This window comes from Caloenas nicobarica, chromosome 19 (genome assembly GCF_036013445.1).
Source record: "Caloenas nicobarica isolate bCalNic1 chromosome 19, bCalNic1.hap1, whole genome shotgun sequence".
Classification (NCBI taxonomy): domain Eukaryota; kingdom Metazoa; phylum Chordata; class Aves; order Columbiformes; family Columbidae; genus Caloenas; species Caloenas nicobarica.
The window spans coordinates 10434970-10461729 of NC_088263.1; the positions used below are offsets into that span (position 1 = coordinate 10434970).

Consider the following 26760-nt stretch of genomic DNA (forward strand, 5'->3'; position numbering starts at 1 on the left):
TCTCACTTCAGAAGTACAGAGGCATTTCTCTTTACCCTGGAACGGCCCAAGCGAAGCAAAGCAGCTGCAATGTAGAACTTCAGGTTCAGGCAGGGGGACAGGGGACAACACCACAGACGGACTCTCATGCTCGAGCAGGGAAGATTTCTGGGACTGCAATTGAGCTCATGTTAGTGGTTGGACCAGAGAGCAAAAATCAGGTGGGTTAGTTACCAAACAAAGGTGAGCTGCCATCACAGGAGAACTGACATCACAGATAGGGGTTAGGCAACAACAGGAATAAGATGTTAAATTTTGTGAAGTTACTTCATGTTGCCACACTAAACGTGTCACATACCCTTGATGTCATCCTAGATTCAAAGTATATTTCTTTAATCTATACCAGTTGTCTTTTTTCCTGGAACAAATTCCAGCCTTTACCCGAGTACACTTTGCAGTGTGCTCAGCCACTGTTAGAGGACTACCCTAAATTAACTCACCTGAATTTGAGCTGGGAGATTGTCTTTAACTGTACATAACAAGGTCTTTGTGGGTTTTTCTTTGCACATTAGAACCAGCTCCAGATCCATATCATCTTTTATCAGCAAGCCCTTTGCAACCAAGCCAATTCTCATAACACCACACAATGTCCGACCACCTTGATCCCTGGAAATGAAGTAATTTGGAGTAATTACAATGGTATTTTCACACATTCAGAATATTTGTCATATCCTATCACAGTGAGGAGATAAATGGGACTGATGACTGTCCTAAAGTGACGTATCAGCGATCAGAAAATGAAAAGCATACGCTCCTTTTATGCAGGTAGCTCCTGTGAAAAAAAATCAATTGAAGCACTGCTTTGCAATTCACCTGAACACAGAAGTTGCCCAGCTCAAGTTACAAAGCTTCACAAAGCTCAAAAAAGCACAAATTCACTATCTGCAGATCTCTTCTCTGCACTCACCCTACGTGCTCCCATCTCAAGAAGTCCAAATATATCCACTTCCTCCTATGAACATCAATACGCAACAGAATCAGGTGACACTATGACTTATGGAGAAGGAAAGGAACCCATTCCGAGCAGAACAGTAACAGACGATGAGGCTCAACTCACTCACTTGGCATTGCTTTCTGCAGCATCCTCCTTCACTTCCACATCACCCTCACATTTTGTAGACTTGTTCTTTTCATCCATCCAGTCAGAGACATGTTTAAGGGCACATTCTACTGTTGATACCATGTTCTGGACAGCTTCAAGTTCCTCTGGAGATGGATAAATGGTTGAATGTTTCACCATAACATGGCGGTCATCATTAGCAAAAGATCGGATAGATCTCTGTTGTAAAGTGGGAAACGGGGGGGAAAAAAAAAGAACAACGTTATTGGATTATCAATGCAAAGACACTGCCTGAATGGGAATCCTCCCTGACACCATTTCTCTCCTAACTTTGGTGCTCCAACCCAGATGGACAACTCAGGTAGTCAAAGAAACTCATCAGTCGGGGTCTAGTTTTATCCCCTGTACTTTCACAGGTTTCAAAATGCTTCCCGGAGTTCCCTCTTGTGGCTTATCTGCAACATGGACACTGAAAGAACCTGCAGCTCAGCCATGAAAACCAACAAGCTGAATTTGTTGATTCATCCCACCATCTCTTATCTCATGAAATACCAGTTAGTTAAAACAGTCCAACAAGAACAAATTAGTAACTCCTAAATTAGTAGACATTTGGTTTCTTTTCTAATGAAGAGGGACTGACAAGATCAATTCTTTATTACTATTTAGGCCAAAAATTATAGCAAAACAGGACGCTATTTAAAACACAATATATCGACAACTCTGCTTTGTCAAGTGTTCTTCCTCCCTTTGTGCTCTATAACAGGTAAAAGTCTTATCTTAGATCTTTTTTCTTTTAATATAAATGTAAACACACAGCCTATCAGCAGCACTCAGCTACACAAATGTTAGAACACTGTATTTAAAATTTATGGCATTTATTCTCATTTCCATTATCTCAGGAATAACCTTATAGGACTTAAAATTACACAAACACGCTTCAACTGCTCTCCAGATATTTTTCAGGAACTGGGTAGGTTTATTGCCTTTCTGTGAACACATTTTCAGAATCTTACCATCACAACATTCCATACTCACACAGATTTAAAAATTCAACTTCCCGAGCATTCCCAATTTGCAACCAATATACCGGCCAGATTAGAAATGACTCCTTATTTAAACAACATACACCAGCTATATTTGACAACATGCACAGAACCACAATCAATCAGCTTTTCACACGCATGCACACAAATACGAATCATCATTTGCTTTTGTGAGGAAGAGGTGGAAGGGGAATATCAGCATTTGGTTATGCAATCTGCAAGTTCAAGGTCACCCATGTTTGCTGCAGCTTGCTAATGCCAGTTTTATTAGAAAACCTTATGAGCATCCCCTTCATTCATATTTAATAATTCATGTAATGCAGGCTCACAAGGCAACTCTCCAGTTTTAAGAGGCTGACAATATATCAAATCTCATTCGTTTTGCTCAAAGCATGCAGCACCATCTGTAATTTACTGCAAGGTCAGAAAACCCCCTTCCTCTGGTTTTGTCAGGCCGTGTGCAAGACTGTCAGCAGAGAATGTTTTTAATGCAAGCCTAGGAAAGATGACCAGTACCTACCATGGTTTGTTAGTGTTTCAGCTCTCTCTCCCTCCCTTTCTCCTTTTCCCTCCTCCTCGGTGTCTTTGCTAAGCCCTGTTTTGTCTGACAGAACTTCTTCATAAGCCTCTCAGTCCCTTGACAGCTCCAGAGTTCACACAGCCAAGATGCTCTGGGCGTCACTTTCTGTAATTCACCTGCAGGAAGAGAAACAACTTGAAACCTGAAGAAACAGCATGTTAATTCCAGTAAGCGTTCAATGCAGCACATTAAGTCAAACCACCGATTAAAGCAAGCAGGCTTCGAGATGGGGAGGCAGTCACCGAACCATTTATTCCTGAACAACAAGCAGATGTCACTGTGGAAAGCAACTTCCGTAACGTGCCTACACATATGTAATGACTTTCCCATGCCAGTGAGAGCTTATCTCAGGGTAGTTTGGCAGCCACCAGGAATCTAAGGTTCTGATATGAGAAAAATGGGAAATCCAACATCTCAAATGTGCTCTATATGAAACCAGATCAAGAAGTCTCTATTTTTATGTCACATGTGCTTTAGGAATCAAACACACTATATCTAATAATCAAAAAGTAATTATCTGTTGAAATCCCCAGTGCAGCCCTCAATCCTGAATGTGTCAAGACGCTGTACAAAAACCAAGACTTCGGGTGGCAATAACTGTAAGTTGTTACTTAAAAAGAAAAGAGTGCATTACAAGAAACTGAAGACATAAGACTTGTGAGAATGTTCAGCTGAAATCATCCCCACCGCTGCTTCTGCCCTTGCACTGCTTTTGCCAGCACACAGCATTTTGAAGGTCCTGCGGGAGCAGCCCTCTTGTACTAACTTAGGAAATAAGCCCCAGCACTGGCAGCACAAGGAACTGCAAATAACACTGGGTAAGACAGGAGAAGAGCAGAATAACAGGGCAGGTACTGTGAGAGAGAGGAAAGGAAAAGCTCATTGCATAGCATGACACTCCAGTCCTTGCAGAGAGTTCCTGTTTTCCTTTCACTGCACATATTGTTGCATCAGCTTTTCAGGAACGTTTTGAAGCAATTGGAAACCCAGTCAGTAAATTTCTGCAGGCTGACACACACACTCAAACGTTTTCCTTTTTTCCTGTATGTCAATCCTCCTTCTCTAGCAATATGTTGCATATTGTCTGTCAGAAAATCCTGACATTGTTAGAAATTAAAAGCATGTTTGGCAACAGCAGAGGGATAGACAAGATGACTTGAAAGCCTTGTAGATGCTTAAACATCAGGGATGTGACAGGGAATAATTAAAATGTTGCATCCCATTGAGATTTGAACATGCCAGAGGAAAGGCAACAACAAATCCTGCTTCACTGTTTTCCTAGCAAAGAAGAAATGAAGGGTGTTTACAGGACCAATAGCTCTGGCAGCAAGTGCCTAATAGTTGTTTGTACCCTCACACCATTGATTTAGGCTGTAGAACTGGCTAAAACAAAAAGCAGCCAGACAAGGATACTGTGCAAGGGCCTGTCTGCTCCAGCAGCTCAGGACTGCCAAGGAAGAAACCCCCAGAGCGTTAAATGCAGCCCTACTAAAAATACTTGGGAAAAGCAAGCTAATGAAAACCCTGAAGGACCTCACTTCTTATCACAAGGCTATATACCCTACCAAGGTAGACTGATACTCTACCAAATTGCTTCCCAGAAGCGACCAAGGAAGAGGATGTTCTTTCACAGGGCCAGATTCTTAAGAGATCCTGAAAGCCAAGCAGGGACAGCTAGGAGGAGAAATAAGCAAAGATTGCTGCTTTGGCACCATTTATTCTGTGAGCTCGTCATAAGCACTGCCACACTAAATAGCCTTTGACCATTGCCAGAAGCAACCAGACTCTTTACAAGGTCTCTGTTTTGCTTTTCTATAATAATAATAATAATAATAATAACATGCTTTTTGAGTCAGCAGATGGCAAGCTAGAGAGACTTTCATGAGATGTTCAAATTAGTTTTCAAACTAAATCCCAGCTCTCTTCTTCCCTGTGACTACTACATTTCACATTTTCAGTTTGCTGTCTCCTCTGGTAACTGTAACTTGGCAGTTCCAGGCAGAGAGAAGGGCACTGGAACGTGCTGCTGACTCCAGCATGTGCCCGGTCTGATGTCTCAGCCCCCGGCAGCACTCCAGATCACTGCGGGCTGCTGCTTATCAGCTGCGCAGCGTCCTGAAAGCAGATGGGCCCCCAGAGCTGAGCAGGGTCTGGGGCATCAGCAAACTGCTGGGCAGGCTGGTGTGGGGAGGACAGGTCCAAACCACCTCACCAGACACAGCCCAGGCTGCAGTTCCAGTTGTGCCAAGTGCTTTTTGGTGTTCTTTGAATATCTGAAATGGACCAAAAAGAAATGTTTCACAGCTATGATGGGGGTTAATCTTGTACCGGACCAATGAAGCAGAAATACCAACACCCTCTCAACACTCAGCCTTAAGCAGGTAGTAACCATCTTGTTTTCAAGACAGGTTCAAGATTCAGTGACAAGCAGAAGTTGTTGGTTGAAGGTATTTACAGGCTCGATTCTACCTGCCCTTTTTTCTCAGCAGTGAATGGCTGAGGTGAAGGCATATACAGCTGAATTACGAAGGGATCTTTACTATAAAACTCAAAGCTGGGAAAAAAATCCTGAGAGTTGAGTTAAATGATGCCTTTCAAGTGATTAACATCCTAAGAATATTTCCTGGAAATGCGCACAAGAGTGAAAACCTAATATAGTTCAGACTTTGAGAGAAATTTTTCAATAACAGAACTAAACAGGAGGGAGTTTACTATAAAATTGCAGACACAATATACAGAACAAAGTACATTTGACAGCATGCAAAATTAAATTAAGGAAAACTAAAATCAAATCTGCTCCAACCATATGGACTAAGGCAGCAGAACACAGCTCAGCACCCAACACATCAGAAAGCATTATGTAAAGTGAGCAGCAATTCCATAAATCCAACAGCCTCGTTTTACTACCAGGCTCCAGCAGGATATTTGTTCCTGCATCCTCAGGGAAGGAACGGCTGATGCCCAGACTGAAAAGCACAATATGAAAATGGTTGTGTTACCCAGGAGCTGCCACCCACACTTGCAAGAGAATTTCTAGGAAAAGCTACTAGCACTACCAAGACCTTGGCAACCTTGACAAAGTCACTTTATCTCTCCATCATGTGGCCCTAAAAGTGTAAAACAAGACTGTCTCCAAACCAGGTACCAGAGGAGCTGAGTAGAGTCTGCAATGTGCTTTAAAGTCACTGGGGATTTGACACATTAGAAATGTTATTAAAACACCATGACAGTCTAACAATGTTTCCATTAAACATCCCATTCTTCATAGAGGAAGTTTATGCTTTGGCACCAGATAAACAAGGGAAAGAATTTCAGAGGAGGCCTTTGTAGTAGGATCTATCCCTGCATCTGCAGTTGCATTCCCAGGAGACAGACATTTAAACAGCCACAAGTAATGAATGTGCTCGGCTACCTTTGAGTGCTTGCAAACAGAAAAGGGAAAAAGCAGGTACTTGCACTCCATGGGGACTGAAATGTAACATCAGAATCCGGGAGCTATCATCTTCGAGAAGGGAGACACAGGTACATTTGGCACCCTGGTACCCCGTGGCACAGGGTGGTACCTCGCCCCGAGCGTTACCGCTGCGATGGAGAAACCAGGGTCACCAGACTCATCTTCCAGACCCCCACCTGAGTGAGCTGCTCTTTAGGCTCCTGGCCAGGCCAATCAGAATACCAGGAAAATGGGCTTTAAATGCTACATCAAGAAGGCACATGCCAACAATATTCAGCTGAAAGCATTAAAAACACCCCCCACCCTCCTAATCTACCCTCACACCAGTATCTGCCCATGAGAACTCCAGTTAGAGCGTACACCACCCTAAGGCCCCTCCCGGCCTGTGTTAACAGAGCAGCAAGGACAGCTAAGGTTGCTAATAACAAACCAGGGAGTATCTAACACAGCCCAAGGTGTACTGGACACAGTAATAGAAAAGAAATGGAATTTATACAGATACAAATTGCACTTGCCCTTTTTTCTTTTTTTTTAACTTTTAAAAGTCAGAATACGAGACATGTAACCTTAAATTGGAAGTTTATTTTGACTTCTGCTTTGCATTCAGGAGACAGGTAATTTTTCGTCACTTTGTACAAAGTGCTGCTGAAAATATGCTGCGTTTTTCTGCAGTATAATTTTATTGCTGGCCTTCTGCCAAGAGTCTTTCTGGCAGCATCTCCCACAGTTGGAAACTGTGTATCTGGGTCAGAAAAGACAAGCCGCTTTTCAGAACAGCTCAATACATTTGGCAGAGAGGCCGATATTATAATTGAGCTCTTTCAGCAACTCTTTTCATGATGTACCCAGACACCAAACAAAACAAGATCTGCAGTGTTGATTAATGTCAAAATAACTGACAGAGAAATATCAAAATAGTTTTCCCTCATGTTATAAGTATCAACAAACCGAGGGGAACAGATAAGAAATACAATTCACGAGGATTCAGTGAGGAGTATGGGGCAGAGAAATAGGCAAAGTGTGACTGACCTTCTACTGTGCTGGTATTTCCTATTTTAAATCCAAACTCCCTGTACGCTGTACAGAGCTGGTTTCTTCATATGAACAGAAATCCTTGTCACTCACAACCACACAAGCATTCTGTAAAGAAGTGCAATTGTAACACTGGGATACATATTTAATAAGACTCCGAATGTTTCCAACAATACGCTCAGCATTCAGTTTCACCTGGAGACTCTATTCATAGGAGTTTTGTTATGCTCCGAGTAATGCAATTCTGGTAAAGCTGCATCTGGGTTACCCTCTAGAAGCCTGGAATATTCCAGCCAAATGATTAATTACAACACAACACTACAGCTAAAAGCTGGAAAGGTGCTTCCTCTGGCAAATTCTTACACTTCATACAACAAATCCTTGAGCCTAGAATTACTGCTGCCTGTTCAGTTCTCACAACAATTTGAGAAAAGGCTCCTGTGCTCAGGAATCTCTGACTCATTTATTAAGGTAAAGGGGAAGGGGAATATGCAGGATTTATATACCCCATGTTTTTAGCTCCTGAAAGAGGGTGAAGAAAAGACGGTCTAAGGGGAAATCATCACTAGCCTGACAGGAAGGTTAAAGAAAGAACACGGAGCCACAGTGTGAGCATATATACCATCGTTTGAAGAAGAAAATGCTGTATTTTAGATAGAACCACAGGATCCAAACGCAGGAAAAAATACACATTAGTAGAAGTAACTGCAGATATCAAAGTATTACGTATAACAAAGAGAAATCGTTTTGGAAGGAATATAAATCCTTCTCCTTTAGGATTTAAGCTTCTGTTCAGTACTGAGGACAGAAGATACAGAAGATACAGCCCCAAACTCCCTGAGCAGTCTTCAGAGCAGCGCACCAGCTACAATCCTCAAGGTATTTTTTATATATATATCTTCAGATTTTTATATGGCCTCATGTTCCCTGGCACCTGCACAACACTCAGCACACCAGTCACAGCTAGTGCTACAGAGGCTCTCTAATTAAATCATTTTGAAAATCCCTTCATGTTCTGGTATGGGTGTCAAGGTACAAGACTGAGTAGAGACAAAGTTCAATGTATTGCCTGCTCAACCAGTCAGAAACATCCAAAACAGAATTGCCTATAAAACTGAGCACCACAGAAAACAAAACATCTTAAAAGAAGAACTTCTTGGCAGGTATCTTAAAAAAAAAAAAAAAAAAAAAAAAGAAAAGAAAAACACCCCCATAGATTAGATAGTACATAAATAATTAATAGCAAAGTATTCATTTGAGACAAGACAGAAGCCACCACTGGATTCTCAATGTCTGTGGAATGTTAAAATGATTTCTGACTCCCAACATCCTAACATAGGCATTCCTGCTCTTCTGGCTACAGTGGACAATAGAAACCTGATGCTGCTTGGCAGTACGCACCCACTTGTGAAGCCGCCATCACTTGACATCTACACTCAAAATCTTCTGAAATTCATAACACAAACTACATTCATTTACAGATGAAGAATTAACTAAATTAATGAAAAGGATTACATTATACTGAAATGACACTCACCATCTGCAATGTTATTTTTCCAGAGACAAAGCTGGTTTAAGCAAAATTCTGGACCTATGCCTGAAACTACATCCCAGAATCACTGTTGTACCTCCTCAAGCACACGGTGCAGTTTGGTGCCGCGCTGAGCTCACCCTCCCAGCCCCGTCCTGCACCTGCATCCCAACGCTAAAGCTTCACGGACTCCTTGATCCTTCCCATGCCCACATCATTCGTGTCTAATTCCCTACCTGCGAGGCTTGCTTTGCCCCGGAACCACGGCGGGAAGCAGCCACAATGTTTAAGCACTGAAGAACAGGGACGTTCCTTCTCCAGCACCCTCCAGCTCAGCTGAAATAGCTGCAGTGCCCCAGTTTCTTCCCTGCTATGATTCACAGCCCACAGGCTAAGGCTGACCTGAGCCACAGCCGACCGACTGCACTTGACACACGCAACCTGCACAGGAAAAGGCCACCAAGGTGTCCCTCTTCCACCAGGAAAGTGTGTCTTCTACAGAACTGTGCGGCCACGGGCGTATCATGGAAAGGGATCAACAGCACGTGCCCAGCCTGCAAACTGGAAACCATGGCACGGCCGCCCTGCGCTGGTCGCAAGAGAGGACAATGAGCTGGCTACGGTAAAATGAGACCTGCACCTATCGGTGGTTTGCATTTCTCATCAACCACACAAGGAAACAGCAAAACACATTTGCTCTACTACCTGTTCCCTCTTCTGTGTTTCAAGCTAATACATATCTTGGCAATTTTTAAGATGAAAAAGAAAAGCAACATGGATCCTAAACCTCTGTGTTATAATTAGTAATTCTTTCTTACAAGTAATACAATGTAAACACTGTATGCAAGATTCACATTTTTCTAATGTTTACATCAAGTTGCCAAATATTAATAATTTTTAAGAATAAATGCTATCCTTGCATCTAAAATTCCTCTTAAAGGTGAAATTCAAGCAACAGTTTCTCCCCCTGATGTCAGTATGTAAAGAAGCTGGCGGTTTCAATATTGCAAATCCACACTGGCTGCTGTGCACATCTGCCTTTCAGCCAGTTTAAACATTCATGACTCTCCACTTAAATGCATTTTCCAGTATGTCAGTCTTGCTGCCTCAGTGACTTTTTTTTTAATTAAAGAGAGAAGATTTAAAAGTATGTGGAAGAGAAGACCATGAGACTCTGCAAGTATTGTGCAAAGAGCTGTTGTGCGCTGTGCCCATAACACATCCTCCATCAGGCTTTTACCTTATATTAGTTCCACTACAACTACTGAACAAATTCAGGTTAATTTTTCACTTCCTGTATAACTGGCTATTTTGTCAAAGAACATCTTGTCAAAGGTTCTAGGTTACTAAAAGCTTCTTTAAGGGTTTTTTCTTGCCATCTCTCACCCATCCAGCCCTGTTATTTTCAGTTAATTTCTCTATTCTCCTCCTGTGTCTTAGATTACTATTTCCAGGGAAGTGTGAAGCTCAGTGTCACAACATGTAATGCCATGGTAGCATCTGAAGCAAAATCTGTAACTGTCACCTTAGGCTGTTTTGGAAAGAAAAGCCTCCCCTTTGGGAACCCTCTTCCCTCAACCCGCAACCCCAGCCGGTGTGTCAGCAGCGCAGGGTCCTGCCGGCTGCTGCTCCGCCGGGGTCACTGCAGCCCCTGCACAACCCAGCCTGCCCTGCCATTAATGAGCTGCTTCCACATGACTCACTTGAAATTGATTTTATAAGTCATTCACACAAAAAAAGAGATTTTTAGTAAATTGTTTCTAAAAAGCACATGTTCCAAAAAAACATTATTCAAAGCCAATGCATCAGTGTTATTAATGGAAGCACTTGGAGTGTGATGAATAGTAGAAATAACTATGTGCCAGCAGAAGCTACCAAATTTCATCCAGAATATAGTGCAAGAGCCCCTGCAACAGAAACAACAGGGATCCCTCTAAGGAAGAGTATGCTGGCTGCCATCAGTTTTCAGCCTCAGAATGCAAGTATTTACTTCAAATGCATAACCCTGCCCGAAGACTTGAATTAGTTTATTGAGGCATGAAAGCTGGCAACAATATCTATAATGAAAGTGAAAACCACCACCACATCAACATGTTAGATGGTCATGTTAAGGGAGAAAGAACTGTCCGTTTGACATTAGAGACCTCAAGTTCTGTCTTGAACAAGATTTTGTAGTAGAAAGTCCTAGCTTGGCTAACAGGAAGAAAAAAAAAAGTCAAACATTTTTGGAGATTTACAAAACTAATATAAAAAAATCCTGTTTCCCTGGAAAACCATAGGAGTCTAAAAATATTTTAAATTGGCTTAATCCAGCATCATCTTGCTTCAGCAGATCTACCCTGCGTGCATGTGCTGTCACATCTGCCAACTCCAGTTGCAAAACTCATCTGTTACTCTTCTCTGCAGTTCCTACAGCGCAGTGTGTAAGAGGAGAAAAGACAACATGAGCAGCGACCATCCGTGCTGGCCTTGCTCAGCGTGAAGACCACAAGCTAAATTGCAAAATTAATTTCTCAGTGCAAGTTGTATCCGTCAGTCTCATCCTTAGGAATTTCCTGAGATGAATAACGAATCCCACAGCCTTTTTTGTTTGCTTATTTTTAATATTACATTGAAACTTTAAAAGTTAGCAAAATTATTTTTAGGCGTCTGTGGCACTATATTCTCCAAAGTCACTGGAGAACACAGCTGTGTAAGGAATTGATCTTGAACTTGAGAAGTTTCACTCAATTTTTTTTTCTATCTTTTCAATTTTAAACAAAATCAGGGCGGGGGGGGAGGAAGAAGCTATCATTGATAATCTGCCGATCCCACCTGGATGTCATTCTTAAGAACATGGATACGACTTTGCCGGTTTAGCCTCTTTTTTTTAAATTTCACATAGGACTATGAATTAGTTTAATCTCTCTTCATAGATAATGATGCCATCCCCAGTGTGCCACTTGATTCTCAACAGCGTGAGACACCTTCCGTTCTCTGGTTAACAGAGGCATCCTCAGTCCTTGCCACTCTCCACTGTTTTCTTTAGATCAGGTAATCCGCATCATACCTTGTTCCCCCATCAGCATTAAGCACCACAACAGCAAAATACACAGCTGTGACCAGCACCAGTGTCTGGGGACATCGCACTGGCCACAGCCACAGGAATGCGCTCCAGAGCGAGCTGGAGGTCGACGCCGAGACATCGCGGTAGGACGGCAAACCCAGCGCGGGACGGCAAGCGGCTGCAAACCTGGTTTCCTCCGAGGGAAACAAACAGATGGTGCAATCAATAGCAGCATTCAAAATGCTCTCAGCTTTGCTGGGAGATCGATTTACAACAACAAAAATCTCACTTTCTCCCCAAAGCTCACTTCATACGCTATAGTTGCTAAAAGTAACACTTGAAATTACTATCAGGGGAACGACTAGAGAAAAACAATCAACGTTAGTTTATTTGGGGCCATTAACTTCTATCTTGTGTCTAGCCACTTCAGTTCCCCGACAACAGGAAATCTGCTGCTCCTGAAAGCAACATTGATGGGATTTATTTTATTTTTCAAAATGTGCGCTTGGAAAACCACAAACTGCCAGGGTAGGAGAGTGCACAGTTCAACACGCAGAGAGCAGGATCAAAGCCAGAAAAAAACCCAGCTACTATTCAAATAGATGGTATTCTCCTAAACTGGACAATGGGCTATATCAAACCTTTCATCCTTCAGTGGGAAGTTAGGAGGAAGCTGGATTAGAGTCTGAACAGTTTTATTGCTTGCTTAGCCACCTCTGTAAATCTGTGCCCATATCACACCACCGTCATTATGAACAAGAACCAAAGGGACAGGAACACCTAATTCTGCTCTTGTCAGCACAAAAATCCTGCTTGTTTTTTACAGTCTAAAACTATACTTCTAGTGGTAAAAGTATGTCAGATTATAATGCCATCAACCTAGCTCATTCCACAGTTCAAACAAAATTCGACTCTAAAACTGAAACTCTTGTGTTAATGAAAAAAATCCTTTTAAAGAAAAGTACATAAATGTGTTGCTTTGTTCACTGAAAGAGCATTTACCTCTGTTGTTTTCCGAGTTCTTCTATTTGCTTTGCATAGCTCGTCTATCGTGAAAACAAAGTCTCTGTATTCGGCATTCTCCGTGGTATTTGGAAACTCCTACGCTTACTGCAACAGAGCAGGCAGAGGCCACCAAGAACCGTTTCGAAAAGTTAGTTCATCACTAATGAACTACAGAAATACGTTAAAGAAAACAACAAAGTGAAAGAATATTCTTCCAAAGGCTTTTTGCTTGTTTTGAGAGAAACAGAAAGGATGTCATTAAAGCTAGCTAACACTTTTTTACTTGGCATTTTGCTCTGAAACATTTACAACTCCTACACTGCAGGACCAGGAAAAAGACGCCCGAACCACCAGTGCAGAACCCTGAACACAAGAAAAGGTTGTCCCCGAAATTCAGTGGGCAAATACTACCAGACACTTTGACGCTTTACCGAGACAAAATCCACAAGTTAAATTTAAAATGATGATTTCTGCAGGCACTCAGATGTTTCTGTTCTAAATTTTCTAGAAATTGCAAATTAGAACTTGGCAGGCTTTAAACTGACCCAGCATGTGTCCTCTGTAATCCAAATCATATTCTGCCCTATTACTCTGCAAAACTGTTCGGAAAAGAAATCATGCCTTTCAACACATGGTTTCAGACAAGTGACAGAGACATTCCATTTATCTCTGTGCTAAGAACAAAACTTAAGTAGTGTTTTTTCCTCTTGGAATATACCCATGAAAATTACAAGCTAATAGAGGAATCAAAGTTATCTCCATCAGAGAATAAGCATAGTTTGCTGAAGAAAACTACTCACGCAACTGTATTAGTTCAAAGTGCTTGTGGTAATTTTTTTCCATGTACCATGGGGAGAATATATCACATTTCTAGGTGCTCTGATCTCATTCTTAAATACTGCAACTAGACACCCACCAAAGTAGGCAGGTGTCACTAGGCTGTTTTGTGGAAGCAACCGGCAACCCCTGCAAGTTCATCAGCATTGTCTCTGCAGCCACTCGAGATTAAGGCTTTTTGCAACACCATGAACAATAAATTGAATGAAACAGCTCAGAGTTTACAAACCAAAGAAATCTGGGAAACTACTTCTCCATCTACTGGTAACCAGACAGTACTACCCACCATTTCCTTGCTAACCTGTGGGAGGTTGCAATCGCCAGGCTGGATTTAACTGCAGCGCCTAAAAACCATTACTTCATCTCTTCCACCTTGATTGCAGCATCAAGCTTCAACTGCTTTCATTAGCAAAAAAAAAAAAAAAGAAAAAAAAAAGACCTCAGCTACACACGCAAGGATTTCACACCACTTCTGTTGTGCTGTTTGCATTTAGAAGAGACCCCACTCACTGCCCAGCAACTTTGGTGACTTGCCCAATGCCACAGTAAGTCGGTGGTAGGACTCAGAAGAGCAGTTAGTTTGTCATTTCCTGTACACACCAAGCATGGAGCACGATCTCTACCCCCTCTCTAGCTTTCCAGCCTTCATTTAGGCTTCTTCAGTTTGATTAGAAGAGACACTGCATCGCTTTTGCCATTCAGCCTCTCGCTTGCAGGACCAGAGCCATCCCTCACAGGCCAGCTTGGCAAACTCTGCAGTACATGCTTGACAACAATTACCTGTAGATTCATGAGATTCAAATTAGCAATTTGATATCGGAATATGGTGTGATTAAACTCAAGAATCTAATTCAGAATGTGCCCTATTTTCAGGCATCAAATTTTTTGAGCACTCCTCTCTTTTGAAAGGAAAACTGACGTGGACTTGGGAACCCTATGTGTCTTTTTCTAAAGAGGACAATGGAGTCCCTCTTTTGTTAGGCAGCAGGACACAAACTGTCTGTTCTCAGGAAGAACAGGAGCCAGAAAAATCAGAACATTTCAGGACACCAGCAAGGGACCTGAGCCATTCTGCACGACCGGGGAAGCTCTGCGGCCCCACTCACAGAGCAGCCCACTCCTCAGCATTGACTTCTCACTCGGGACAAGTTTTAGTGTACTGTTTGGTTTTGAAGAAAAAAACCAAAGGCAATTGTCTTTGCCACTTGGCATTTTTAAAGCTCTACATGGCATAGGAGCAGGTTATGGAAGGTAAGGGAGTTCACTCTTCTCTCTCTCTTAAAACAACAACAAATCAATCAATCAAAAGAAACAGCCTTCACGCTAGATACTGTGTACTCATCTAGAACACCCAAAACCAACTGAAACGGATGGTCAGAAAGCATCTGACTTAGAAATCAGAAAGAAACTGGCAACTCCTGGATGACCAGGCGTGCGTGTGCCATCGCTCCCCTGCCTGTACCCAAGTCACAGCTCAAAGAAACCTCCTCCACCTTCACACCAAGCTCCAGCCACCCAGCTGCAGCGCGCGCTGTCTGAGCTCGCTCAGAACGGGCTCCGCGCAGACCGCAGCCCGTGCTTCCACATGGCAACCCCAGCTCTGCCAAACAGCCACTCTTCCTCCCCATTGATTATACCGGTTTTCTCCTTCTAAACCCATCTTTTGTTAGGCTCCTAGGGAACCAACAAAAGAAAAGCAAACGCACATGTGACAAACGTACGGCTTCCCTTGGACTACACACATTCTGGATATTTGGATCTCCAGACAAGCAATTCTGCCTCCTGTACAGCAGATCAACACAGAGAGGGGCCTAAAAGCTACCCAGCACTTCTCAGCTCTCAACCAACATTCAATCTATGTTGGTTGCATGATGACTTGCTACTGTACTGTGTGAGGGGAAGGAGAACTCATTGAGACAAGGTGCACCTGCTAAAACTGGCAGTAAAACCAGTCGACTACTGCAAATCAGTCGTGCCCAGTGCAAACAGAAAGCAAGTCTTTGTTCTGCCACAAGAGAACTCCCTCACTGCAAGTATCACATACAGATCAAACATTTAAAAGCAAAAGAAAAGAAGTTAGCCAAGGGATTTATGTTAAAATAAAGATTACAGATCGCAGCGTGAAAGAAAACAAACGTACCACTGAGTCCCAAGCCCAGCCAAGCTCTCCCGGTGCAGTTCTTGCTCTGAAGGAGAACTGCAAGGAGACAGCCTGAGCCAACAGTTTCTACAGCAACTGCAGAAGCACCAGTACAACGATATTCAAGCCCTGCAGTAACTGCAGAAGCATCGGTAAATGGATACTCCAAATACTGAAGGAATATTTGACAGTTTCAGCTGGATTCTCTTACCTCACTGGGCAACTCATTGATCCCAATCAGCTCAGCTCAACTCTGTATTTGCCTGTTTCTCTGCAAACTCTTCTGAATCCCCTTTACCCTGAATACTATTTCAGCATACTTGCTCCACTCCAGAATTTCACGGAACTCGACACAGCCATCACAGAAAGCTTTGTAGACGTGGTGCTGGAAGGATGACCGACATCATCCTGTAAGGGAGAGATCGACCGTGTCTCTGCACGGTGCTGCTGCAACTCCTCACCCGGGTGGAATGCTGTTATGACAATGACACTACACTTACGTTGCAGTACTAAAAGCACACTTGGAAGCATCTCAACAGGAACCCAAACAGAGGTATGTTACCACCCAACTGCACAGAAAAAGCAGATCCATTTGTAACACAAGGTTATTTTAACAGAATCCATATTAAGGAACAGAAAATACTGCACCTAGGCGCTTGCTAAGTTTTCCAACCAAGAACTGTAATTTATTAAAGAATGTTTAAGGCAGGCCATTTCTCATTTATTTTTCAAGAGTCTGCTTTAATATGTCAGTGCCTCAACAGCTGTGGCTTTATCAGCAGCTCCATACAAGCGTTCTTTGCAAGAGATTTTTCCCAACTCTGCAGCCTTGCTTTGTTTCACACAAACTTGGCATGAAGCTCAGGCTCCTGACCCATAGCAAGAAGTTAAACAACATCACTCGTTTGTTTTTAAAAGGGTCAGGAACTCTCCAGTTTCAGGTTCTTCAGTGTTTGGGATGGAGGGGAACAATATAGAGTCACAATTCAGGAATATTTGGTATTCAACCCCTGCCTGCAAAGAACATGGTTTAATCAGAGAACTGCCAAAGATTTACTTTGTAAACTGCTCTTATTATTGTGGATGTGGCCTCACGTGGCCTCAAGAGTTCATTACTTATATAATGCTGACTCCCAACTACCTGCTTTAAACAATATCCTTTATCTCATGGGCCAACAAAGGGAAAATGACTGAGTTCTCCCAAAAGATAAAGCAGACTGTATGGAAATAATAAACTTGCAAAAGACAATCTTATTCCCACACTAATGTTAGTAGAAAAGAAACAAAGACAAAAACATTTTGCTTTTATTTTTGTGCCTTTTATCGTGATTGATTCAAATAGTACCATCACTATTTACATGGTGACAGCTGTTTTTTCTAAAATGTGAAGTACTGTGAAATCTGAAGTGGAAAAGTATCTTACAAGTTGCTAAAGCATAAGCATGCAAAGAAGACTTCTAGATCAAATTTATTCCTCAGCGGGATAGTTTGGAAGGAATAGAGTACAGTTCCAGCCAACCATCTCTTAGTACAAAGTAATATAAAAAAAAATTTAGCAACTACAAACTGTGTCTAGGTTTCACGTAACTTGCTAAGATTGAATATCCAACCAAATTTTTTTAATTGTCAAAAATACCCCAGTTACAGGAGGTTCTTGTTCACCTCCAAGGTGGGAGTCATGATTCTTTTCTCTTACACAAATTTAGACAACTGTGTTCTCTCTTCAGCCTCCTGGCCATCTGTAGAGATGAGGAGGTGTGTACAGATGTGGGCTCAGCCAGAACGAGCTACTTCTCTGAGCTCATATTATTGGCAGTCACCAATTCCACCCTCACCCCCCAGAAGCAAAGAAGTTCTCAGCCTCGTCTCACCCCCACCTTCCCAGGATTTGCCTTTCTTCCTGGCTTTCCTAGAGCACTTGCCACCGTATCTGCGAGAGCACATTTATTACTGGTTTTAAAATAACAGTTTTTATAAGAGAGAGGAACATTTCAGGTCATTGTAGGGCATCTTCAGACATAAGAAATGAAATTGTGCAGTAAATCAGCAGCAGAACCTGAAAAGGGACCAACTGCTCCCATAATCAATACTTGCAGTTTGATCACCAGACCTTCTGCACGGGGTCGCAACGCTGCCCTGTGCCCGGTATCGCAGAGTTTCCTCACTGGGCTCTGTACCAGTTTCCAGCTTTAGAAGGAATGCTCCCAGTCGCTCTGGGCTTGACGGTGATGCACATCATGTAACACCATGGTGAGCATCCGTAAGAAACACTACAAGCCAAGTCTACAGAGGCCCAGTGATGCACCCACCCCTCTTTAAGGTCATCCACATGGAATAACTGATTACTTTAAAGAAACAAATAAAGTTTTTATATGATTAAAGACTTGGACGGCATGACCAGGTAACCAAAGAAGCCCTAATCTATTTGTTATGTCCAATTATCTAGACATCAAATCAAGAGATCATGAAGCATTAGGACATTGAATAGCTGCCTACTAAACACTTCTAGCTCTCCGAGAGGATGACAATCACTAAGCACCTATGACATGGGAAAGTCATTCTTCAAGGCAGAGGTGGGGAGAAATCATTTCTTGGGCATTTATTTTTCCTCTCATCTTCTGCAGAGTTAAACCAGCTGAGAGAGTAAAGGGAAAGACATTAGAATTGGAAGTGGAGTAGAATTCCAAATGTTCTAAGTGTCTGTACCATCTGCATTTACAAAATAACTCCAGCAGGTATCGGAGATTACATCTTGAGATCTCGTTTCTGAGTCCGGCAATGTCAAAAGTCTTCACGAGGGAAATAAGATGAGCCCAAAGCTCCTTCACTGTAGTTAGAGTGCAGCTGCCAGCCCCAATAGCTTCTAAGGTAGGATTTCAGTCTGGTTTGCTTAAGGAAAAAAAACATCTCCAGTTCTTACTGCATTTATTGTTCAGGAAAGGAACTGCAGAAGCCAAGAACTGAGACCATACAAATTTTTCCCTCTCTTTATTTCAGGGTGAGGAGTTACATAACTAACATTCATCTGAAGTATTGCTAATTTACATTGACAGAAGACCCACCTAGACACAATTTTTATGTCTCTACATAAAAAATAATTTAAAAAAAAAAGCTCATCAGGTTCCTAGACTCCACCTCCATAGTAAAGTACAATTCAATCTGAAATTTCTCTTACTAATCTACTCTCAAGTTGGTCAGGCTTGGCTCTGGGGTGCACAACTACCACAATATATTGTATTATGGGGTTAAACACTTCCCAGATTTCTATGGGTGCCTTCCAATCCTCCATTTTCTTTACGAGCACTTTATAGTCTTCCATACCATCCTTTACAGATTCCTTGCAACCCTTTCCTTTCAGCTGCCTCCCCCGAGCTGGTGTTCCCTGCTCATCACAGCACAGCCCCAGCTCTCCAGGGCTGGGCGTTCCCCAGCACTTCACTCCCTCAACACACACACTGCACACCTACAGCTCCCCTTCTATTCCAGACTCTTTTCTGTTCCAGCAAATATTCAAAATTTGCTGTATTATACATGCAGAAATCAAGAAAAGTAGGTAAGGAAAAAAGTACTAACCCCACAGAGGGTCAGAGAGCAAACTACAGCACCCCATAAGCACAGAAAAAGAGCAAGTTGCCATGGACAAAGAGCCACCCCTTCAGCCCAGAAGTATCAAAACACAGCAATAAATGCCTAACTTTTCTTCTTGTCTTCATGCTGGGGAATTGATGTCTCCACCCAGAGCCCTCTGGGAACATCACTGGAGAACCAGCCACCGCCGCCAGGCCTGGGCCCAGCAATTAACACCACAGAAAGAGCTGGTATTCAAATGCGACTCCAAAATTGATTAAATGTTAACACACATTAGTCAGCATTTTCAGATCCACTGATAACATGTTATTTGTTTCTATGGTTAACAAAAACATCCACAACCCAACCCCATTCATCTTATCTCCATAAGGTTACACCGAGTGACCCCTTCTGCTCACACTACAGAGCGACAGAACCACAGCTGCCTCCAGAGCACGGAGAGCTCAAATGCCTTTTTTCTTTTTAATACAAGCTTTTTTTTTTTAAAAAAAAAAAACACGAACCTGACTGATTTGTACCATCTTACTGTAGGCTTACACCCAGTTTCCAGGTGATATGTTTAGTACAGCCATTTAATGTCTTGCTAAGCAGGCTGTAAAAAGACCATTCAAGTTAAACACCTTCATTATTCAGGTATATACCAGCTAGCATTTTTAAGAGGTCACCCATTTCAACAATGGCAACCAAATTCAGTGGGGTGCAGCATGCTGGCTTTTTTCCTTGATGAATTTAAACAGCAAATATGAGGACATTAAAGAGAGATACCACATTTACAGACAGGGTTACTTACTCTTGAGGACCCTGCTCCCGAGGCTCACGTCTCCTCAGCCTCCACAGTGACTGATCTGCCAAAGCTCATTTCTACAAACACGCAACACTCGTTCCCAAACCAGCTCCACAGCCGCTGTGTCTGAGTTTCACCCCCCGAGCCCGTCCCGGCTCTGCCAGGAGCGCAGGTACTGCCGCTGGAACTGGGAACACACCGAGATCTTGTTTAGGGTCAGAATCAACTCGGTTGAGGTTGCTTGGGTGAACCGTTTCCACATGCAACATCACACCTGTGTCCCACAGAATACTGAAGACAGTCAAGGCCCAACATTTAAAAGCCTACGCTGACTCTCAAACTTGCGGTATTACAAGTCAAACAAGAAACGCGCTTCGTGTCTTCCCTCCCAAGAATCAGAGGAAATGGAGAAGTCAAAGCCTCTAAAGTCAGCTCGTCCTTTTCTGCTCCTGCTACAGTGCAAATACTAAGAGGCAACATCAGTTTCTCACCATTGAGCTCATTTTACTGTCAAGCCAAATGCCAAGTTCTGCTTCAATCAGTGTTTCACTTCTTCAGCACTAACTACATCAAAGTTTAAGGTCTAAAATCTTAATTCTGTTTTCTAAGATTTCCTTGAGTTGTGTGACATCTCGTGAGTGTTCTTCCCAACCAGATACTCAAACATTTAATTTTTCAATAAAGCCAATTAAAAGTAAATCCACAAAAAGAACAAGAAGCAGCAAAACATAATTTACTGTGATGCCAGACACACCCCAATTTTATTTTAAGCATACAATTAAGAGTAATCTAATTCCCCTATGTAGACATGACATGAAAGAGAAACATTACTGGAAGAAGAGCTTAATACTATTGGTACACAAACCTTATGACTGATAAATTAGAGCCTAGTAAAACAGCATATAATTTACATTTTGTTATGTCAATCACAAGTAGCATCTTGAGGCTCCTAAATAGTACGCCAAACCACAACGTAAGAGAACTAATTTAAATCAAACCGTACAGCAGATCACTTATGTTTTCACAATCCAAAAGATCCCCTAAAATGACTTAGCAACCAGATTTCATAAGATTATTCCTCTTCGACATCCATTTACATCTTTAATTTACCAGCATGTTATGAACATATTTTACTACAAAAGAATTATAAAATTTTGCATAGCTACAGAGAAACCAATGAAGTAAAACAAGGGCATGGGTTTAATAATCCATGGCCTTTGCTGCTTGAGAAGCCAACCTGCAAATATGCAGGTGGCCCCGCTCAGCTGCATGAAAATCCACACACTGGATTAGCCCCAGAGTTCCTGGGTTTAACCAGCAGGACAGAGCGGCCAGTACCATGGTCTACATACCTTTTAGTAACACCACAAGTGACATAACCTGTATTTTTCCTTATGCTTCTCATATAACCAGCACCTTGCCTACATTCCTATACCACAGGGGAAATTCATGAAATTAATTAATTAATGCATTGCAGAGCAATCTCAAGTACAAGCAACAGACCAACATGGAGTGGCATCCAAGAATTCTCTCAGTCCTCTTCCCTTCCATCATGTTTAGAGGACCAGAAACATAAGGTAATTCAGCCACAATGTCCCGAAATCCAAAGTGTGAGAAGCTTAAGTTAACTCATTTGTAAGAATTCCTATGCATGCTTTTTCTTAAAGGAACACAAATTAAGGTTTTCAAAGAAGTTACACAGAAACACTGTGCCACTGTGTGCAGCACTATCTATGCTGCCATCAGCGCTCCGTCAAAGGCTCGCATATAAGAAGGAAAAACTGCACGAGTGCCAAGAAATGCAGAAACACAACTGAAATAACATTGTCTCTGGTCTCGTAGCTTGTATTAATCACCACTTTTAATAAAAAAAAATAAGCAAATATATTCAGGTAGGGCAGGTTAGGTTTTGGCTTCCTTAAACACGAAGTACAAAGTTCTTATTTGTGAAATCACGCTGTGAGTACAAACGTACTCAAACTATGATTTCTACAGAAATGTTTGAGACTTGCATTTTTCTGCTATTTAAATCTATAACAGGAATTTTCCTTTTAATTTCGCCACTGCAGCATATACAGCAGTAATCTCTACTTGCCAATACTGCTCCGTTCATAGCAAATCCAGGACGGTATATCAGCCAAGTGCTCCTCATATGTATGTTGTTAGAACAGAAAAGTCCTTCCCCCCCAACCTCGATACAAAGCAAGTTACAGAAACCAGAAGGCTAAGCTGGAGTCCTCTGCCGGCACAGCTGCACTCACCACAAATCCCGGCTTGCTCAGGGCCAGCCTAGCGAGGTGCAGCTCGAACCGCTGGGCACTCCAGCTCTCTAAGCATCTCCCTGCGATGACCAACACGTTCCAGGTACCTTCCTCAGCTGACTCCAGCTCAGTCCATAGAAATACACAAACTGACGCTTTTTTACTATTTCACATTTACACCTGGACATGTTGGCCACTTCTAGGTGGGTGGACATCACCACAACCAAGGATAAGACACTGCAAACTTCTCCCATGTATTTTAACAGATACTCCAACGAGGACGCTCACAGTGGCGTTTTTACACACTCACAAGCTTGTGAACCAGCCAGGGCATTTCCCTCTCCCCTCTTCCAGCCACCGACCTGCTCTTCAAAGAGCTCTATTTACATGCCAAGTTACAAAGTTCAGCTGCTTCCAAAGCAACGTGGAAAAAGTGCAGCTTTTATGGTTCTACAGTGAGGCTTTTCACAACATGAAGCAGCTTCTTAGACTATTTTTTTTTTAAATTTCCAAACAGGATTTCGCAGTTAAAAAAAAAAAAAAAGAAATCAGTCCACACACAGGCCTTTGAGGAACCTGAACTGAGGGGCTTCAAAAGAAGAGAGCTCTGCAACCTTAAGCATCACGTTACTGAACAAACACCCAGAGAAAAAAAACAACACAAGTCAGAAAGAAGGGCTGCCAAAATCTGCACATCCACCCGAGTTTAAGCTGCTTCTCCAATGTTTAGGCAAGCCGTGCCTTTTGCCATCTCTGTTGTATCTTTCCATTTGCTTACTGTTTCTTCTCATTTGCTTCTGAACTTTGGGGATGAAGCCCTCACTAGCAGCAATCCTCACCCACTCTCTTCCCCACCTCTCCTTCCATTCTCCGCCAACATGAAGCAGAGAAAATGATTGGAAAGTTCCAGAGAGAACAGGACACGTGCCAAGAACTTCCAGAAGCAGGTCCAACTTCCCCCAAACTACCAAGAATTTAACAAAAGCTCCAGGCTGCCACGGCCTGACAGGGATTTCTTCTTCCTCTCTACCCTGGCAGGAGACAACTACAACCCATCTTTCACATTGTCTGATGGCCCATCTAAGGAGTGGACTATTTACATCCTTGGAAAACACTTTTGCTTTTCAGAAACTACGAACAACCACCTTGCGCGATGCAGGAACACAGCAACACAAGCCCAATGGAGACGCTGTCGGGCCCTCCTCCCTTCCCGCTCCACAGGTTCGGGTTTTAAGGCCTCCTCTCCGAGTGGAGGCGGCGCTTTTCCATCTTCCTGCAAACATCAGGCCCTCTCTGCCTCCACAGTTGCTTCCTTCAGGTATCTCAAAAATGGTTACCATATCTTTAAAAATAAAATCAGCCCAAGTTTTACAAACAGGCCTTCTCCATTCTTTCCAAGAATGTTAAATTATTCTGCATGAATGGAGTTATTTCCATTTTCTGTCTTTACCCTAGAAGGGCATGTTTCAAATGCTCACTAGAACACACAACTATTTTAATTTAAGTTAAATAGTCCAGCTATTTTAATTTAAATTAAAGCTGTGCAAATATTTTTTGGAACTGGAGACTTGAAATACCTTATGTTCCTGACAACAATGCCCACTTAAGTCTTTCTTTAACCACACTTTGAATTTCTAAGTTTTCAGGACAAAGTATGATAAAACTTCTAAAAACATTAACAAACTACAGCACACAGTTAACGAAAAAAAGAAAACAAACAGACACATCCAGGACCCCCCATGTTATAAATTTTTTGTCCTGCTGTATTGTGTGGAAGCTATTTGGAATGCACGCTCTCTGGAGCAGGACATTTTATTCTTACTTTCTGTAAATCACATGGAACCATTGTCAGAGCCATGTAAATAAATAATAAGATATTTAGTTAGATAATGCATATTTCTATTTTGATTCGAAACTCAAGTTTTGCTCTACTTAGTAGCCTGAACACGACTCCTCAGTTATCCTTTTAAAGTTATCACTTCCAGAAAAAAATAGCGGGTTAATGATTAACAAAACCCAGTGCAAAGCAAATCCAGAATGAAAGAGAAAAAAGAGAGAGAACCAAAACACTGATGATTTTTCGATTTTTTCCCTCCCAGCAGGAAGCCTGTGAAGGTACCGAGGGACAGTGCCGGGCTCCGGGACCACCGCTGCTCCAGAGGCGGGTCCGGAGCGCAGCCCGGCTGAGCCACGGCCGCCGCGTCACACCCCCGCACCTGGCGCTGCCGCCCGGGGACCCCGCGCACACCGGCCCACTTCCCCTCCCGCTCCGCGCCGTCCCGACGCGGCCGCAGCTCCCGCCCGCACACACCTGCGCGCCCGCGGACAGGTACGGAACAGCGGCCGCCTGCGCGCAGCGCGCCGCCGAGTCCCCATCTCCGCCCCCGCCCGCGGGCCGGCGGCCCCTCCGGGCACGGGAGCCCCCCCGCCCCCCGCCCCCGCCTCAACGGCTCCAACGGCGGCCGCGCCCCGCCGCGCGCAGCAGCGCCCCCGCTCCCGCGCCGCCTCCCAGCCCCCGCGCCGCCCCCCGCGCCGTGTCCTGCCCTTGCCTCCTGCCCGCAGTGCCCGGTGCAGTGGGAGGAGCGGTGCCCGGCGCCCGCCTCTCCTCCGGGGCGCGCAGGGAGAGCTGCCTGCCGCCCCGACCCCCTCCCCGCCGCCCGCGCGGCCGCTCGCCCGCCTCACCCCGCTCGCCGCCGGCCCCGGCGCAGCCCCCCGGCCCCGTCCCGGCTCCGTGGCCCCGTCCGGCTCCTCCGGCTCCGCAGCGGCGAGCGGGGCTCCGGCACGTGACAGCGCCCAGCGCCCCCATAGGCTGGGGCTGCCGGGCAACGTGAGCCCGCCCCCTCCCTGCACCTGAGAGCGAGCCTTACGCCAGCTGCGTAGGGGGACGCCGGGCGGCCGCGCCAATTTCGTAGCGGCGCGGAACCAGCCGTTTCCTCCCTCCTCGCGGCAGGCCGGCGCAGCCTTACGGAATTGACGTAAAGCTGCTCGCCTCGGCCGGTTTCCTACCTGGGGCCGCTACTCCTTGCGTTAACTGCGTAATCCCACCCGCCTCCCGGGGAGAGAGCTCTCTGCAGCTCAGAGAGCTCCTGCGGCTGCGTGGGGTAGGAGCCCCCCAGCCTGCACCCAGGAACGTCACTTACGTAAAGCCCCTCAAAGAGGTCAGTGTTTCTTACGAATTCTCCGTAATGTCGTCAACGCGGGCGCTGCACCTGAGAGGGCTCCCGTTGCGCAAATGCCGTAGGTGCTAGCGTGCCTGGCGCAGAGTACGTTAGCGGCGCGATAGGGTCCTCCGCATCCCCGCTGAGGGGCGGCCGGGCCTGGCGGCGGGAGGCAGGTGTGTGTTGGGGGGGAGCCTCGTCCCTGCCCCGTCTCCGCTCAGGGCGGGGAGGAGCCGCCGCCCCCGTGTCGAGGCACCTCGGCGGAGACCGGGCGTGTGGTTTCACCGTCGCCCGGCCCCGCTTGCAGCCGCCCAGGGCCGTGTTTGTAGAAGTCCCCACAGGCAGCCCCGCTCCCGGCCGAGGGCAGGAGGGGTGAGGGGCGGGGCAGGGCCCTGGCGCCCCTCGCCTGCGCAGTGCCCGTCCTCGGTGGGTTTTGTACCCCATTGCAAAATCTAAAGCAGTGCAGAAAGAGAGAAGTTCCCGAAATTGAGCTGCAAAGTAGTGTTTCCACGTGAGTAGCTGTTCTCTGGAACCCTCCGTGGTTGTCTGAGGACGTGAAAATCAAGGCAGCTTTGGGGTGGGTTTAGGCAGGTTGGGCTTCACAAAGAATGCAACGTTCAATGAGCGCCATCCTTGTCTTCTAGAAATCAAGAGAAATGGGTCCAAGATAGCTTTCAGCTGCCCTGTGGCAATTGTTCCTAATCCCAGACACCTGGCAGTTCCAGAGCAGGTGGGCACCCCGGGAGGCTGGAGAGAAGAGCTCCAAGTGCTTTGTTCATCAGACGCCTCAGAGAAGTGCTAGCGTGCTAAAACCTTTAGGTATGAGGATTTTTTTTTCCTTTTGTATGTGTGTTATATAGAACCTTGATGGTTTTGCGTCCACATTCAAATGGCTGATATTTTCACATGGGTGCTTCAAGCTTTGTGCCAGGTTTTCTAGGTTAAGTGCCTCTTCAAACTCAGCTTTTGACATATAAGTCCACAGCAATTGTATTTAATATAACTTTTTACACTTTTCAGAACTGATTTGATATGGGCTCTAAAGATGAAAGTCAGTTGACTGGGGAGCTCTGTGCCAAAATAATCAATACACAACATGCTGTGCTGAAGCGGCCTAGGAGGGAACGTTGGCAGAAGGCAGTGGGATCAGGAGATTTGCAGTGCTGAACTGAAACAGTAACTTCCATTCAAAACAGCGATTT

General features: G+C 44.2%; 1 protein-coding gene across 5 annotated transcripts in view; it reads right to left on the bottom strand.

Annotated features, from left to right (window-relative positions):
* STRBP (spermatid perinuclear RNA binding protein) overlaps window positions 1-25158 on the bottom strand; it is a 60493-nt gene extending 35335 nt beyond the window's left edge. For all 5 annotated transcript variants that reach the window (XR_010607274.1, XR_010607275.1, XM_065648575.1 and 2 more), the window contains exons 1-4: window positions 25083-25158; window positions 2663-2838; window positions 1101-1318; window positions 480-645 (exon numbers count right to left, since the gene is read on the bottom strand). Coding sequence is in view for 3 of the 5 variants with exons in the window: in XM_065648575.1 (XP_065504647.1) it covers window positions 480-645; window positions 1101-1318; window positions 2663-2665 (387 nt within the window). In the remaining 2 variants the exon portion in view is untranslated. The remainder of the gene's footprint in view (window positions 1-479; window positions 646-1100; window positions 1319-2662; window positions 2839-25082) is intronic.
* Window positions 25159-26760: the final 1602 nt, after the last annotated feature.